At 41.1% G+C, this 19177-nt stretch overlaps 1 protein-coding gene across 1 annotated transcript in view; it reads left to right on the top strand.

Annotated features, from left to right (window-relative positions):
- Positions 1 to 6929: 6929 nt before the first annotated feature.
- LOC132580260 (pyroglutamylated RF-amide peptide receptor-like) overlaps positions 6930 to 19177 on the top strand; it is a 39092-nt gene continuing 26844 nt past the window's right edge. Inside the window, exon 1 of the mRNA XM_060250967.1 lies at positions 6930 to 7302. Within this exon, the coding sequence (XP_060106950.1) occupies positions 6960 to 7302 (343 nt within the window). The 5' untranslated portion in view covers positions 6930 to 6959. The remainder of the gene's footprint in view (positions 7303 to 19177) is intronic.

Here is a 19177-nt window from a genome sequence, read left to right as displayed (position 1 = left end):
ACAAACAAACAAACACCCACCAGGATTCCTGGCCAAGCTAGCCTGGAGAAAAATTGCTGCCTGACCCCAAAGTAGCAATCAGCATTTACCTGGATGTGTAAGAAGGGGCCACAAGAACTAAGCACTGATGTAACCCTTCCTGTCCTCCTTCTCATGATCTGCCTAATTCACAGAATCAGCATTGTTGTCAGATGGCCTCTGTTTAAAAACCTCCAAGGAAGGAGAGCCCACCACCTCCCTAAGGAAGTCTTTTTCACTAAGGAACCACTCTGTCGGGAAGTTCTTCCTAATGTTTAGTCAAAAACTCTTTTGATTTAATTTCAACCTGTTGGTTCTGGTCCGACCTTCTGGGGCAACAGAAAACAACTCTGCACCATCTTCTATATGATAGCCCTTCAAGTACTTGAAGATGGTGATCATATCACCTCTCAGTCACCTCCACTCCAGGCTAAACATACCCAGGTCTTTCAGCCTTTCCTCATAGAACTTGGCCCTACCTCACCATTTTCATTGCCCTCCACTGGGTACGTTCCATCTTGTCTATATCCTTCTTAAATTGTGGCGCCCAAAACTGAATACAATACTCTAAGTGAGATGTAACCAGAGCAGAGTAAAGCGATACTATCACTTTGTGTGATCTGGATACTATAGTTCTGTTGATATAGCCCAAAATCGCATCTGCCATTTTAGCTACCACATCACACTGCTGACTCATGTTCAGTGCATGGTCCCCTAAAAACCCTGGATCCTTTTCACAAATACTAATTCCAAGACTAGTCTCCCCCATTTGATTCTTCCTACCTAAATGAAGAACTTTACATTTATCCCCATTAAAATTTATTTTATTTGTTTTAGCCCAGTTTTCCAGCCTGTCAAGATTATCCTGTATCCTGACTCTCTTCTGCTGAATTTGCTACCCCTCCCAATTTGGTGTTATCTACAAATTTAATAAGCAGTTAGCAACTTACAGTCCAAGTTTTTTGCTTTCCTGGGTGACTTGACTGCAATGCACCACTATGGGGTGCTCTTCCTCGGCAAAGAAGCATGCCAGAGTGAAGATGGAAATCTCCAGCAAGATGCTTCAGAAGTGTTAGGTTAAGATGCCCTCCAGATGTAGAGCACCAAATGCTTCTGCATTCTGACTGACATGTCTGTTACAAACAGGACCAAGGTAGGGGTCTTAAGAAATTATGTACTTAAAAGGTGGCTTGAATGCAATAATTAATATAGTTGATATTTCTTGGTTTCTAATTGTAACAGGTCATATTCATCATCATGGATATAACATGAATGAACTTAGTTTCAGCAAAGTCTTTAAAAGAACACCTTTCAGGAAACTGGTAAGAGCTATCTGACAGCAGCTCAGAACTCTATTTGAAAACCCTAACGCTTCAGACTCTTTCATTGTGGTGCAAGATTACTTTCCTCATTACCTAGTATTATCTCTGTCTGACAGTCAGGAAAGTTCCCATTTCAATCTACTGCTTTGAAAAGAAAATTATTTAACAGACAGAAATCTTTAACTTTCTCTTTCCCCTGCTCCTAGAATTAAGGTGAATTTAACTTCTCAAGACCTTAGGAGGAGGCTGAGCTCAAAAGAAGGACAAATCAAGGATTTCATTCTACATTTAAAAAAAAAAAAGGAATCCCCAGAATGACAGAGAAAATAAGAACAATAGCTGACCAAGAACAAGTAGCAGGAAAATAGGACTGCCTCTGGTTAATAGAGACAGTTGGAGCATAGGTAATAACAGCCTCTATACACTTTGGCTTCAGTACATTGACATAACATGCTGTTACAATATATTTATGTTACAGTACTATCAGTGCCATCCTAAGCAGAGCTACACTCTTTTAGTTCTATTAGAAGGGTGTGTCTCTGTTTAAGATGGCATAATCTGTCTGATAGTAGTCCTCCTCTCAAACGAGTCTAATTCAACTACTGATGCTCTACACTCCATGTGAAGAATTTACCATTTTACATCTTTAACTGATGCCTCCGCAAGTGATCTAGGAGTTGTGCATGCCCAAATGACAGTAGGGCAAGAATAACCATGTTCGTTCATTCGTTCGTTCGCTCTTTTGCTCGTTCATTCATTCATTTGTGTACTTTATTTATATCCTGCCTTTCTCCCCAGTGGGGACTCAAGGTAGCTCACATTGTTCTCTTCTTCTTTGTTTTAGTCTCACAATTCTGTTAGGCTGATAGTGTGTGACTAGCCCATGGTCACCCAGCCAGTTTCCATGACAGAGTGAGAATTCGAAGGGAATCAGAGCAGCTGGCATGATAAAACAGCCATGTCTTTGGCTTCTGAGCGTGGTGACTAGGTAGTAATTTTAGGGCCTTTGTACACTGACATGCTGCTAGCTGCACAGGAGGGACCTTATGTGCTTTTGGAGTATCAGGTGTACTGTCCCCGTGGAAAGGTTAGGGAACATGACCAAGGATGTTAATGTGGACAGGTGGAAGCATGATCTTGACAGGGAAATGGCAGTGCAGAGTGTGGCATGACAAGGAGGAACTGAGGAGCCAGGTGGAAGCTTAGTAATCATCTTGGCTCAATTTTCTGAACTGACTCAGCAGAAGGAGGTGAAGCAAGTTGGTCAGTTCAGGCCAGAAAGAGAATTATTCCAGTCATACAGCAGTTGGAGACAAATTTCAGAAAGAAACTGGGGGAAATAGATTTGACTGGGTCTGGACTGATGTAGTGTCTCACCTGCCTCTCTAGTAGCCCTCTTACAAAGCAGATGGTAGGGATTGTTGGCAACTGGATTTGGAGGAAGAGGCCACAGTTAAGTCTGCTTTCCTTGCTCCAGACAGTATGCCTGAGGTTATTGCGTGGCATTTTGGCCTTAGAGATGCAGGTGCATTGTTTCTAGAGCTGGCAAATAACTCAGAATTGGCAGAGGCTTAACGTTGTGAAAGCAACCTAACCCCAGAGTCGGAAACAGCTGGTGCTTGCACAGGGGACCTTTCCTTTTTTCCTACATGGATTACATCAAAGCTTTTTGCAGGAGCTGTGATCTGCATGGGGAGTATCTAGCAAGAGTGCTAAATGTCAGGGGACAGGTCTCAGCAGCAAGAGGGGGGGGGGGGGAGGAATAGATGTTTAGGATGCCAAAGATGATTTTCTGGGAATATAGAGTGGATGGGGGAACAATTCACTAATGAGGGACAAAGTAGCAGCAACTGTATAGGAACTGACCAATTTCCAACGTCATGTGGGGGGCCAAGAATTTGCTCTCTTGAAAGACCACTTATCCTGGCAATGGCTGCAACCAAGGGAGAACACCAGACTTCAGATGTGGTCTTGGGAGGCTGAGGAGTGAGTACATCCTAAAGACTGAACAGTTTCCTAGACACAAACATGTGGTTGCAGGTTTCCTTTCCAGGAAGGACATAAACTTAAACTAGGGTGGACCCAGTTCTATGTGTGTATGTATTGAATGATCTGAATGTGTATTTTCTAATGTATACTATGTAACTTGCAACTTTCTTTAACAGACTTATTTGGATTCAGCTACAGAACACCATTCTGAAAAAAGAGGTGCCTGTCTGCTAGAATCTTGGGAGGGTGAGATGTGACAGAATGCCTTTTCCTCTCCTCCACTCCGAGTTTCAAAAGTCATTTGTTTGTCTCTTCTCTCTGGAAGGGCAGGAAGCTAGGTCAATTACCTGCCATAGTTATGCAAATGACTTGGCTTGCAAAGCAATTGAAGTATTTTGTGTCAGGAATCTCCAGGTGACTCCTGGAGATTTCCCAGAATGCCTTTAAGAAGGGGTCCTACCATCCTAGGATGCACCTGCATGATCCCAGGATGCACCTGGTTGTCCCAGGATCCACCTGGGACCTGGGTAGACTAAGTCAAAAGGGGTGGAGAATGATGTAAAAATGGGCAAAGTTAGAGGTTTAATAAAAGTGCTTGCTCCCAGGAGGGAGGGTCTCTTGGTGCTGGGCCTTGAAAGATCCAGCAGCAATCTTGAACATGCAGCCAGGCCTGACTGCCTGGCTGGATCCAGGAAGCCTTAGGTAATGAGACATCTTTAGAACAGTTTACAACTTACTAAGCTTGGAATTGCCTGCTCTATTTCAACATCTAGTAGATAGATCCAAATAGGCAGCCGTGTTGGTCTGAAGTAGTAGAACAAAATAGGTGTCAATTGCACCTTTAAGACCAACTTAGTTTTGTTCAGAACATAAGCTTTTGTCACTCCAGAGTCAAAAATGACTGGTGTTTGCACAGGGGACTACCCTTACCTTTTTAAGCTTCCGTGTGCATACACACGTCTTTAGATGAGGAATGAGGTACAGTAAGCAGAGACACATATAGCTGGTGGGGTTTGGAATGCCAAGTGGTACAAAATTAAAATACAATAGTAGAATAGTAAAATTAACAAATTCAGAAAACCTTTGATCTGGGTTGAATTAGCATGGGAAACCATAAAACAGTAACATGTCAGAATGTGAGAATGCCTGTTAATTATTCTATTGCTAATAAACCCGGGTCAGAAAGAAGGCATTTCTTTCCCAGAAGATTTTCCTGTCCAACTAATTTACCTTTTAACATATAACATAAATATATACATCATTCTAGTTTGACATTAGGAACAAATACATTAAAATATAGTAGAAGATGGGTTTAATATATGTAATGAGATAAACAGCCAATATCCCTTGCTTGAGTATGTCAATACAAAAGCATTATTCTGATACACTATCCTAAAAGAGAAATACATTGGAATACTGTGGATATATCGCCCTACTTGGTGAAAGTGGGTTTAGCATATGTAATGAGATAAAAAAACAAAACAACATCTCTGTTCAGTCCTGGGGAGGTGTTTGTTCCAAGTTTCGTAATAGTTTGTAATTCAGCAGTTCCCCTCTCCATTCTGTTCTTGAAGTTCTGAGAGTGGGTTTAGCATCTGTAATGAGATAAAAAACCAATATCCCTGTTTAGTCCTGGGGAGGTGCTTGTTCCAAGTTTCATAATAATTTGGGAAGGAACCGGAGCCTATGAAAGGTAACAACTGCACAGGACTGTGCCTCAGTGATGTGACTTAGGGTATTGGCCTTCCAGAAGAGGTCTTGCCAGGCTCTGAGCTGCATACTACAAGGGCTCCCAGTCCTCTACTTTCAGCATTCTTTCAGGCCTCCAACAATCATCAAGTGGGGCCACACCGAAACTTCTAGGTACCTATTATACAAGAAACTTGCCAAAAGTGCTGTTGTGGCACCTCTGAGACTGGCATGGGACAACCGTTCTGTCTTTTGCCGAGTGGATTGGACAGCCTTCCACTTTTGTGTCTGGTTCAATCGATCTGAGATTTCTGATGTAATCCCCTGGGCTGGTTCCTTCCAGAAGTGTACCTGCATCAACATTTACAGGAGGCTCTATTATAGCTGGCCTTGCATTTGGAGCATGAGGAAGGCTGAGCTAGATTGCATCTGCTCCCCCTCCCTCATTGTATGGTGCCAAAACAGTTGAACATCTAGTTGTAATATAGTGATGCCCCTTGGATCCAGGTCACCTTACCTCCCCGTTGATACATATGATGGAGGAGCTAACAATCCCCATTGGAAAGTCTTGGAACCCTGTTGCTTTAGGAACCTTCTTTATCCCTTTGAGTGTTAAGCAAACAAGCCCAGAATTAACTTATAATCACTCTACCTGGGAAAGAGCTATGGACCGAGCACTGAAGTTGATTTGGTAATAAGAATCAATTATGCCATTCCTTAGGACAAGCAACTAGAGTCCTGTTCCTCAGGGCTGATGCATCCAACACCTTGTCAACTTCATTTATCTGTGCTGTCCTATTGTTAAAAGCTAAACCCCAGCAGTTCAGTTCTGAAATACAGAATATCTGCCATCTTTGAATGCAAATCTAAAAAAAAAAAAATCCCTATAAGTTTCTTTTTGGAAAGAAAGGAAGGCATGAACATGTCTGTGTGGTCTGCATGGCAATGTACCCTTTCATTCCAATTAAAATATGCCACAGCTTGACCTGAAGTTTAATATTTAATTGACTAATCTGTCAACAAAATCAGCTCAAAGCTTGCAGTCCTAGTTTAGGTTCAAGTCCCAGAAGGTAATCTACACAGGGAAAAATCCTTGCAGTTTTGCCTCCTTGGAGCTCTTGGTAAGTGTTTGAAGGACCATGGGTTAATGGTTCAGACTATTTTGTTCTAATTTTAATGGATTACAATCAGGGATGCAAAATGCTGCTGTTGAGGACTCTGTTGTTATCAGTGAACAGACTCAGCAGTTGGCTAACTGGCCTTTTGTTCTGATTGGTCCAAGGCAGCATTATATAGTCGAAGAATCTTAAGTGCCTAGCAGTTCTTTTGGACAGAAAGGAGCATGTGCCTGCTTTATGTAGCAAGGAGCTGTGAGACTCTTTTGTAAGGAAAAGGAATTGAATGCTGCTAAAGATTTCAATGTAGTCTGACAGGCTACACAAGTGTGTGTGTACATGTGTGTATGTGTCTAAAGGGGGACAACAGCAGCAGAAGAAAAATTACAGCTCCCTGGCTAATTTCTCTGTTTTACATGATCTGGCTTTACATCATTCTGACAACATCTACTATGCATTTCTTAGATTTAAAAAAACGTGGAAGTGCTTCAAGCACATTAACCTGAGGATCAAATAATTTGCAAGCGTGGAAAGAAGCTGCTGCTCCACAGCAGCTGAGTTGAACTCTGCAATGGAAGTAATTGGAATGGGGCAGTTCTAGCTCCAGCACTTTGGGCAATGTATTCTGAGCATAACACAGCATCATTTTTGGGTCAGGCTCCACCTAATCAGTCTGCATTTTGAAGAACAGCAGAAAGGAGGTCAGCGGCTTGAATTCAGAACCCTGGACAGCTCATCTCATGGAATAGCTTTGGGATTCACCCTTATGGACACCAGGAACGGTTTCCAGACATCACAGCTCATAGAATGAATACAGAATAAGACCATGGAAAGGCGACTGAATGTAACTCCCGAAGCTCTCAATAGGCTTCTTCAAGAACACAATATGACCAGGCAAGAGTTCATAGTTGCTTATGGGCTCAAACCTCTAGTGTACATCCCTGAATTGCCTCTCAATGCCAAAGTCATCTTCCTGGTTCTCTACATAGTCATCTTTCTACTGGCACTTTTTGGAAACAGCCTAGTGGTCTATATCATCATAAGGAAAAAAACTATGAGAACTGCTACCAATATCTTCATCTGTTCCTTGGCTTGCAGTGATCTGCTGGTAACTTTCTTCTGTATACCCTTCACACTTCTACAGAACGTTTCCTCAGAATGGCTGGGTGGTGAGTCTTAAATACATTTCTTCTTTCTTCCACCCTAGCATTTTGAATTGCTCCATTATTGATTTGGATTGTGTGTGTCGACTAACCTAAATCAAATTACAGTAATATTTGAATTGCATACTTCGTGCTCATTAAGGACAGTTCCTTAGCAACCTTGATGGAAACAAATTGGAGGAGTTGTGGCAAATGAGCCACTCCCAATTATGTTTACTTGGCTTATGCAGGGGAAGTTTTGGTGGACTGTGCCCCATGCCAGTGGTTATGAAAAGCAAGTGATTTTTCTCTCATACATTTTATTTTAAATGACATCTGTTCTGTCTCATTTATTTTCAGATTCATGAAAGTTAGTAATCCAGTTAGATCCAGCCAATTTTTAAACTCACATCCAGTCGCCCTCCTTATTACACTCTCCTGTTTCACATATTTCTCCAGCATAGCTTTATAATGGCCAAAGGGAACCTTCCCCTCCCTTTTTCACTTGTGTGAAAAGCTGATTGGATCCAAACCAGACTGAGGAATAATTTTTTTAAAGAAAAACTGACTTCTTGAGACCTATAATTGATTGATTGAAATCAAGTCTAAATTTCAGTCATTTACATGAATGACTAATGCTAGCATTCAGTCTTTCAAAAATGATAACTACATCTCTGTTTTCTCTTGCAAAGAGAAGACAGGATCCATATAAAACAGCAGTGAGGGAATAAAATTACTGGCTTTCTTTTGTCTTGTGGGGTGTAAGGAACCATCCAACACAACTGTGTTAGGAATCTAAAGTTTTCCTTTTAATCACTTAAGCTGAGATCCAGCCCTGCCACCTTCATACTAGTGGTCCACAGGTGAACAGGAAAGGAGTATTATAGCCTTCTACCCCAACACTTTTGTATCTCATGATCTGCAGCTCCAGAGGGGACTGCTGAACCAACATTGTGGCTTTTCAGGAGACATGGGAAGAATACTATTAGATAGGGGAGCTAACAAAAACTGAAAACATGCATGGAATTTTGCATACAGGGGTTGGTATTCCAGCCATGGTCACATTCATTTTACCAAATGTTTACATTGTAAGCTTGGGGCAGTTGTTTGCAAATGCATATAGTCAACTTTTGCAATGTAGATCAAGCCACACTAAAATGCCTATCCTCAGCTGGCTTAATGGTACAACATATTCGCCATCCAAAAATACCAAAAGCTGCATAATACAGATCTGAATCATTTTTGTGAAAGCATAAAAATTGCTTAATAGTGCCACAGCTTGTGCATTCAGTTGACAGTTTTTGTATGCTTGAGACACTTATTAGCAATGGTAAATACCTTCGTGTTGTGAGCAGAAGTCACAGATCATTGCAATGTCCCTAAATCATTTTCAGCTCCTGGATACAAATTCCAGGAAAGAAACTGCACTGCCACTAATTAAGATCTGTGCGTTCTGTTAAAGCTCCCTTCCAGTCTTAAACGTTGCCAGTGTGTGTCTCATGTGGCACATATATACTTACAATAATAGGAAGAATTTTATTCTGTACTTTTATCAACTCTTCTCAACCCTCACCCCTAACTTTATCCCCTTCACAGCCTGTAAAAAAGATCAGACTGAGAGATAATGAATGGTTCAAGGATGTCCAGGAACTTTAACTGAGATGGGAATCCAGGTCTGCCTGAGCCCTATTCCAATATTCTAGCGTGGGCTCTCAGTATTACAGCACTTATCCTACAGCACTAATGCCCACTGACACTGAATGATGGTTGTTGATGAATAGAAAATATTGTTCTAGGGGCCTTAGAAGTAAACAGCGCAAATATTTGCACCAAAATGGGGGGGGGGGAGAAGAGTTCAGTGCAACCTAATGATGTTTCCCAGAATCAGTCACATTGCAAGCAGCTTCTGCAGGAGGAGGAGAGACTGGATTTATTCCCTGCCCTTCACTACCTGAAGGAGTCTCAGAATGACTTACAATCTCCTTTTCCCTTCCCCTCCTCACAACAGACACCCTGTGAGGTAGGTGCCGCTGAGAAAGCTCTGATGGGAACTGCTCTTGAGCAGAACAGCTCTGAGAGAGTTCTGACTGACCCAAGATCACTCCAGTAGTTGCATGTGGAGCAATGGGGACTCAAACCTCGTTCTTCCAGATAAGAGTCTGCACACTGGAGACATACTGAGGGCAGGAGCAGCTTTACCTTCCCAGGTAAAGCTGGATCTATGCCAAATATCTGCTCCACAAAGAAGCTTGAAGTGTAGCCATATCAACCTGTTACAGCAAAGCAACCAAGACAGGATTTGTAGTTGTGTGCAAGATTTGCAGTCCCGCTTCTCTCAAACAGGGACATAAAATGGCATGGAGACAACAGCAGTGAGAAACGCTTCCCCATTTACTTTCATTGGGCCAGGCTTCTTTGCAATAGTGTTCTACCTGCCTACTGTTCTGTTGTTTACTGACTAGGCAGGCAGAACACTGTTGCAAAGAACCATATGATTAGGCGGGGAAGGAGTTAGTGAGCCACTATATAGCACCAATTTTTGAAATTGCCAGAATTAGGATTGTTGTGAGTCAGTAAAATGAAAGAGCAGCTGCCTATAAATAACCTAAAAAAAGGAAACCCAGGATGTGAACCCTACAAATCTCTAGTCTACATGGATTTACTGTATTGGTTAGAAAAGTTCACTTTTCACTACCCAAATGAATCTAAGAGCATCTTACAATTGCCTTCTCTTTCTCTCCTCACAACAGGCACCTTGTGAGGCAGGTGGGGCTGAGAAAGTTCTGAGAGAACTGTGGCTGACCCAAGGTCACCCAGCAGGCTTCATGTGGAGGTGTGGGGAATCAAACCCGGTTCTCCAGATTAGAGTCCAACACTCTCAGCCACTGCACTAAACTGACTCTAGTATCTAACCCTGAGTTAAGGTTCCCAACAGTTTACTACAACAGCTAGGCAAACAGAAATTTAGCAAGTGAAGCTGTTCATGACATTTATTTATTTGGGAATGTTTAACCTGTTTTTTCTGCTCAGTGTGGAGTTTATGTCAAAAATAGCAGCCAGAAATATTGTAACCCAGGCTGCATAACAACCAATCTGCTTGCCACCAACAGAGATCTTCAGGATGGGGATGGGGGCAGTGAGGAGAGTCACAGGTCTGCACTTGATAGCAACAATCTTTCCCCAAACAGACAAGCACTGTATTTGTGTGCAAGATCTGTAACCCCACTACCCTCCCAAAGGGACTCAAAGTGGCATGGAGATACAGCAGTGAGAAATGCTTTCCCATTTACTTTCATTGTGGCAGACTTCTGTTGAAGGTATGGAAGAAGGACCAGGGGGAAAGTGCCACTCCCTATCAGACTAAATTATTATATTATTATATTGATCTTTATACTGTTTGATCTGCCAGTGAATGACCACCTGTGGCAATGGCCTTCTACTTTTTGCATTTATATAAGCCCCGTGGCACAGAGTGTTAAAGCTGCAGTACTGCAGTCCTAAGCTCTGCTAATGACCTGAGTTTGATCTCCAGTGGAAGCTGGGTTTTCAGGTAGCCAGCTCAAGGTTGACTCAGCCTTCCATCCTTCCAAGGTCGGTAAAATGAATACCCAGCTTGCTGGGGGAAAGCGTAGATCAGGGGTGGCCAACAGTAGCTCTCCAGATGTTTTTTTGCCTACAACTCCCATCAGCCCCAGCCAGCATAGCCAATGGCTGGGGCTGATGGGAGTTGTAGGTAAAAAAATCTGAAGAACTACTGTTAGCCACCCCTGGCGTAGATGACTGGGGAAGGCAATGGCAAACTACCCCGTAAAAGGTCTGCCATGAAAACAACATCACCCCAGAGTTGGAAATGACTGGTGCTTGCACAGGGGACCTTTCCTTTCCTTTTCCTTAACAAGGGTCTTTGCTTATTCTTCAAGATCATGGCAAATATCTATGTAACTCCCTGGCCATCAGAAGCTAATTCCCCTATGAAAAAGTATCACCATATCTATTTCTTTCTTTTTACTATTTGGGTTAAAAGTAACTCCTTTTTTCCCTATTATCATGATAAAGCACACATGGGAGTGAAGTGGAGATTTAGTAAGAGGTTCACTATTGTGACAAAAATGAACTACATGCACATCAGTTTTTACAGATGCACTAATTTAAAACCATTATTACCCGAAAAGTCAGACAAGACTGTGATGCAAAGGCCACAGAGACAGAGGAAGGGGAAACGGCATATTCATTTTTTTAGCAGTAAAGCCACAAGTTTCACATCTCCCACTTTCTTTTCAAAGTACACCTTTTTGAAAATGTAGCTGCTCACAGTTAAGAGGTCACTACTCTGGATTCTTTTCTACTGTTTGGGACAAAGGAAAATGACTGGGGTTTGGGGCAGCCAATCTGTATGAGAAGTCCATCCCCAATGATTGAGTGCAAGTCCTTTGGAGGAATGGTGGGACAAAAATAGTGACAGATATACATACTGATTAAATCACAGCACAAAATTTGTGATGTATTTATATCAATGTTCCTTTTGTATTACTCAGTCAATGCACATAGGTACTTGTATGCACTGGTAACTTGTAAGAGTACAAAAGATGCAAACTGAAAACTTTAGCAAACTGCGTATGAAGCAATCCCAACATTTATTTTAGAAACTCTCAAAGTTAAACGAGAGCTGACAGATCAAACCCACAGAATACAAATGGAATCTGCTCACTCCCACTAACAGCAGCAAACCCCTCAAAAAGAAGCCAAAACCTATCCCAATCCTCTGATTAGTTTATATGTATTATACATGTTTGTCATGTTCACACATATTTTAGGTGAATGCTTTAAAACAAGTATATACCTTTTTTAAAAAATCACATATAAAGTGGAAGCTGACCTTCTTACTGACACTAGCCTCCAGCTTATGGCTGGTCTAGCAAAGATCATCTAGGAAAACTGCTCTTGTATTTTATCACTTGTTATTGCAGGGCAGAATAAAGGGAATCATACAACTATATGACACTCTGCTTTAAAAAATATCCTTGCATATAATACCTCATCATAACCAGATTCTTACTAGATGTTTTTCAGTCATACATTTGCCACCAACTTGAATCTTCTCTGTTTCCCTTCTCTGTCATATGATGTAATTTCCTGACTCCTCTTCAGTTGATTTATCTGTTACTTGCAGGGACTGAAAATTATAACATCACAATACAAATTTTGTTTAGAAGCTATTACCATGGATTGGTGGCAGTCCTTTAATGCCTCCTGAGGACTCATTTCACATTCCTTCTGTTATTGCCATCAAAATGTATTGATTTATTACATTATTATTACTGTTTCACACTTTTCCCTCATGAAGGTCTCAAACATGACTGTCATGCTATTTCCAGCATTTAGAATTATATCAGCTTTGTAATATCCATTCTGTACAGAATGAAGCAAATGCAGCAGGTTTCCTTATTTTTAATTTGCAGACTCTGTAATAATAGTTGCGCTGTAGTTCATTCCTTCAGAACTTGACTTCAGATGGTTGGTGGTTAGAGTTGCCAGGTCCAATTCAGAAAATACCTGAGGACTTTTGGGGCAGAGTCAGGAGACTTCCCCATTCCCTAAAATAAATAAATAAAAATACAGCAGTACAGTTCCCCTGAATACAGTCTTCATTTCCTCATTCCCTAGCAGCTGGCTGCACTTCCACTAAATGAAAGTGAACACACACATTCACAAAGCAGCCAAAATACAGGCAGTTTGCAAGCACACACTTTTGTGATCTCACTGGGGCAATTTACTCACAGATGTTGCTGAATGTAACAATCTGCTGTATTTCCACCAACTTCTTCAGACTAACACAGGAAACAAAAGGTTCTAGTTTACTCTTTACTAAGCAAATGACTTCTGAAAGGAATGTAAAACAAATTGAGGAACTGGACTCTCTTCTTTTCTTACAGCTTCGCAGATTCACTGGGAGCAGCCATGTGGCTCTAACAGCTCACCCCAGCCCCCATTCAGCCTTGCTCTTACTGAGATTTAAAGGCACACATGCCTTCCAAGTTTCCAGGCTTCTTCTAAGCCTTCCAAGGTGAAAAGGTACATTGTGGCTGTAGGGGCGGGGTTTCCCTCCACCAGCCAGCTAACTGGCAGTGGGGAGCAGCCTAAAAAAATCAGGGGATTCCCCCATTGGGACTTAGAGACTCTATACTGAGGAGGAAGCTGTGACAAAAGTCCTGCGCAAAAAGCTATGAAAACTCACATCTATAATTACTAAATCTATAAATGCAATTCAAAATATATATTTAAGAATATATTTTAAGAATATAAGTATTTGTTTTTTTCAATATGTGGTTAAAAAAGATAACACTTTACATCTCAACTCCAAAAAAACAAAAGAAAACAGACTCAAAGAAATCGTTTCCTCGCACTGCTGGGGTAAATACACTTTTAAAGGGAAAGAGTTCCAATAGCTCAAAGTTCACAGCCAAGAATATATACTTTCAAATACAGACAATATCTTTCTTTGCCACTCCTGTGGACTATGGTAAGTTCATTGTTGACACAAAGTGACAACTGATTGCTAGCTGAGATCAGCCGTTTCACTTGTCGCTTCGTCAGGTAGCGGGACAAAATTGCATTTCGAGAAACCAGTTGAATTTGTGACTCATTGTGAAGATGTTTATTTTACATGGATGGTGATTGCATCACACAATTTCCTGCATACAAGGAGAGCTTCATACAAGAACTTGCTCCCACTGAAATGAACTGGGAATTAGGATTCTCATGCTCTGAGAAGACTTAATTAAAATGGTTTAAATTGTGTAAACTTTCACAAAACTCAGGAAGTTACAACGTGTTGACTGCACAGAAGAATTCAGCTTTATTTAGATTATATGATGGCAGCATAGCAGTGAATGACCATGGAAGTGAGGTGCAGCTTCTGAGGAAATAGGATCCTTTGCCAAAGAGTGGTAGACAGAGCATGGGAAGACAGGGCAACCATAGATGTTTTAAAATCCTAGAATACAGAGTCTAAGTTTCCCAAAGAGCATATTCCTTTGGACTTTCTGAATATTGCCTGTATTTGTCATTTACATAAAGAAGAGAAGCACTCTAAATTGAATTACCATGAATCATAAGATATTTGCAGCACTGATTTACAAAGCAATAAGCTGTGGCATTCATTTGTCCTCCTATTTAGAGAGTCTTGGAGGTATATGCCTGTTATAGGTTCCCACTTGTGAGCAAATATTTTCTCAGTAAAACTCTTAATTTGTGCATGTGCCTATCAATCATGTTTCTTACGTTTTCAGAATATGTTCCCAGGTGCAAGTAGTAACAAGTGAAAATGTTGTGAGATGGTACAGATAAAATTAGGTGACAGAATGCACACAGTTGCATCAATACTTCCCAATCTTTCCATCTGTGATTCATTTTCTAGCAAATAATTAGTCCTCTACTAGACTGAAAGAGTGACTCACATCCTATAGACATACTTGCAGTTCTAAACCAAAACTGCAGAACAGTAGACATACAGAAGAGATGGCTTAGAGGAATGCCAATCCAGGTCCCAAGAAGATATGCCTTTATGGTTACTCCAGTACTTTTACAGCCAATTGTCTGTTCTTAATAGACTTTGTCCTTTAATTAACTAAATACGTTTTGAATCGACTGTTGAGGACAGATAGAACTTGCTCCCACCATTGAAATGACCTGGGAATCATGATTATTCAGGCAGAACTCTACATATGCATTGAACAGTTCATATTTGTTTCATGTTTACCATCAAAACCCCGCCTCTCTTATTTTTATTGTTCATCACCTCTCCTTCTCAGACTCTATGTGAGATACGGAGCTGTGTACACTGATGGCATATCCATAAAGACAGAAATTGCACGTTGTAATGGTTTCGTACATCACGATATCTACAGCAGCTGCTTTTGTACACTATAAAAATAGTGTACTTCTTTATGTATTTAAAAGTTTCCATACCTTTTCAAATTATTGAAAGATCCTATAACTTACTTATTGCTGATTAAAGCATCTGCTTCCTTCTAGAGATCATCTGGAAGAAGTCCAGTAGGATTACAGTGTCACATCTCTATGCTGCTCCTCTCCCACAGATGTGCCAGTCTTAAGTCACTGATTGTCAAGGAGAGGCCCTTCCAAGCCAATAAAGGCTGCAACAAGTAGACAAGGCCCAGACTCTTTGTAACCATTGGCAACAGACTGATCAGAAGTATCTTCTTTTCTCTGCCTTGTTCCAAGCTTACAAACCATTGTGTTATGCTAATAAATCCCTGACTCATGTCCTTAATATCTGAACTCTGGAGCTCTGGCTTCTGTTCTTCTAATACTGCTAAGGATAGGTCACAAGTTAGCCTTAATACACTTCTCACCATTGGCAGCTCTGTTTATAAATTTAGCATGCTATACATGTGTGCCCTAATTGTGCAATAGAAGCTATGCTGCTGCAACTAAATAAATAGGAAGACAGTATCCAGTTCAAAATTTATTCCATGCCCACCAAAAGCACATGAGAATTGTAAAAACTAACAACTTAAAGTTGGAGGGACTTATCCTTTCCAACACATGCCATAATGTGTGTGACATGCATTCTCTGTATGCCTGCTTTTCTAGAATCCCACTTCTTTCATTCCAGAAACTGATGTGTTCCAGTACCTTGATAAAGAATTTAAGATTTTTGGAATCTGAACCTTTTTCATAGTCACAGTGCCTTAAGGAAGTCTGATGCAGCAGCTGGCCAGGGGTTCCTCCTTCCATGTATTTGGTTTGTGTTCCCCTCCAGATTATTTTGCCATCTATGGTGGACCTTTCAAAATTCTCCAGGCATCTTGGTTAGCAGGTGTCCCCATCTGATGTGGTGACTGCACATATCAGGACTCAGGAGGGTCATAGGTAGCACATATTCCCATTGTGTGTGGTTGGGCAGGCTCCCAGCACCCAGTTTTATAATTTGAAAAGGACTATTGTGTATACCACATGTAGACTGTCAATTTACTTTGTTCTAAACTACATAAATAAGAGTTGAAGATTTAATTCTTTGCAGGTGAATCCAAAATGTACAGATGAGCAGCCGCGACTGGCTGCTTTTCTCAATCTTTTGTTTATCTCTGCTTCCATTGAGATTATTAGTGGCTAAACCAGAGAAAATCTAAGATAATCAACAGAGTGAAAGGTTTCTCACTGGGTGCTTGCCTATGATCTCCAGCTTTCTCCGTACATTTCACAAGAAGCGTTAAAATCTTTATTAGTCAGCCACTTGAATACAACATGTAGCCAGAGGGAGTGATTTCTAAATAAATTAAGATGCAAAAAGACCATGTCATATTATGAAAATGGATTCTTCCATTCATATTGGCCAATTGTTCTCATGACAGAAGTTAAAATTTGGAAGCAGGCTATTTGGCTCTTGGGGATTAAAATTGCAGAATAATGTATTGCAACAAGATATGGTGTATATGTTTAATACTTGCTAAAATATGTGTGCTTTCTAAACAAAACAAATACACTGAAATGCATTTTAGACTGTAGCAAATTTTTAGCACTGTGGAATTTTTCTTTATATTTATCAGAACTGAATAGTTTAATATCTGATCTGGGGACATCCTCAGACAGTATTTCCTTTCTTTTTTATTTATTTCATTTATATCCTGCCTTTCTCTCCAGGGAGATGGGGCTACAGTGGCTTACATCATTCTCCTCTCCTCCATTTTATCCTCACATAAACCCTGTAAAGTAGGTTAGGCTGAGAGCGTGTGACTGGCCCAAAATCATCCAGTGAGCTTCCATAGCAGAATGGGGATTCAAACCTGTAGCTTCCTAGACTCTAGCTTGACACTACAAAGAACCAGATTTTCTGCCTCACAGAGGGGCCAACAACCCGTTTGCACTCTAGCAATTATATAATGCTGTCTTCTAAGAACTATAGACTTATCCTCCACAAGGCTAAAAATGAGAGCTAAAAATCTCTATACAGATCTCACCTTAGCTATCACACAATCATGGAAAGAAGTAGAAGACTTTCAGTGTGTGGTAGCAGAGAGCAACCCACACCATCAAGCTGGCTCACTCTCCCTCCTTCTAATCCCCTCCCCCATTCACTGCTTGTCCTGATTCAATTAAAAAGGATTTTAGCCTGGCTTGGCTGAAATTTAACTGTCATGAAAAGGAACATCCCTCAGCCTCTTAGGCTGTGTCTTTATAGACATAGGTTAAGAGGTCAATCAGTCATGGCTGGCAAAGTTGGCCAGTCAGGCAGACAATGTGGCCTAGAGATCCACCAACACCATTGTACTGGGTTATAACACCATTATGCGGTGCTCCTGTGAAGTCTGGAGTAGAGCCTAAAGGGGAAGAGTTACTTCATTCTAGTCATACAGAAAAGGCCTTTAAAATGATTTTTTTAAATAGCCAGAACAGTGACTAACATCTGAAAACAGAGGGGACAACAATCTGCCTACACAGAGCCACATACCATCCTGGCTAGCAAGCTGTGTCTCCTAATTCTTCATGAATGATAGCTGACTATGGTTACCCAGTGGTGAGGGAAAGACGCTTCACACGCTCATTATTTTCATGTCCCACGCAAAAGATTATTTTAAGAGTGATGAAGGTGGTATTAGGCATGGTAGGGGGCATAATTTACTGCAATGTGCTCATTTCTTTGCCATAGGAGTTTGTACACCATAAACCAACATGAGTCCATCATACTAGATTAAATTATGTGGAAGAAAAAAAAACCCTGACTAGCTTTGAAAACATAAATTATTGTGACTGCAGGTTAGATGCTATGGTTGATTTTGTCAGAGATCCCTAAGGAAAGTGGGAGCCAATGAGTTGAAGGCACTAATATTTCTTCCCTTCCCTCCCCCTTCTTTCATTAACCAACCCAGAATCTTTTTTTCAAATGGAATTGGCAGGAGAAAGCAGGGCTTTTTTTGAGCAGGAACGTACAGGAACACAGTTCTGGCTGACTTGGCATCAGGGGTGTGATCTAACATGCAAATTAATTCCTGCTGGGCTTTTTCTACAAAAAAAGCCCTGTGTGAAATAATGGTGATGTCAGGAGTGTGACCTAATATACGAGTGAGTTCCTGCTGGGCCTTTTCTAAAAATAAAAAAAGCCCTGAGAAAATATGATTAAGCTAGTACCAAGCCCCTTCAGACAAACTGAACCTAAAGTACAACACTGAGACAAGGTGATGAGATGAGTGAGAAGAATAAGAACTTAACAGAAGCCATGTTGGATCAGGCCAATGGCCCATCCAGTCCAACACTCTGTGTCACACAGTGGCCAACCCCCCCCCCCCAAGTGCCATCAGGAGGTTCACAAGTGGGTCTAGAAGCCCTTCCACTTTGCACCCCCCCTCCCAAGCACCAAGAATACAGAGCATCACTGCCCCAGACAGTTCCAATAATATGCTGTAGCTAATAGCCACTGATGGACCTCTGCTCCATATTTTTATCCAATCCTTTCTTGAAGCTGTCTATGCTTGTAGCCACCACAATCTCCTGTGGCAGTGAATTCCACATGTTAATCACCCATTGGGTGAAGAAGTACTTCCTTTTATCCGTTCTAACCCGACTGCTCAGCAATTTCATCGAATGCCCACGAGCTCTTGCATTGTGAGAAAGGGAGAAAAGTACTTCTTTCTCTACTTTCTCCATCCCATGCATAATCTTGTAAACCTCTATCATGTCACCCCACAGTCGACGTTTCTCCAAGCTAAAGAGCCCCAAGCGTTTTAACCTTTCTTCATAGGGAAAGTGTTCCAAACCCTTAATCATTCTAGTTGCACTCTTCTGGACTTTTTCCAATGCTATAATATACTTTTTGAGGTGAGGCGACCAGAATTGTACACAGTATTCCAAATTAATTATCCACATTTGTAAACACTTCTGG

Source organism: Heteronotia binoei, chromosome 12, assembly GCF_032191835.1.
Source record: "Heteronotia binoei isolate CCM8104 ecotype False Entrance Well chromosome 12, APGP_CSIRO_Hbin_v1, whole genome shotgun sequence".
In the NCBI taxonomy this organism is placed as follows: Eukaryota; Metazoa; Chordata; class Lepidosauria; order Squamata; family Gekkonidae; genus Heteronotia; species Heteronotia binoei.
Note: the sequence above shows the minus strand (reverse complement) of the source record. Positions and strands in the feature narration are given on the sequence as shown.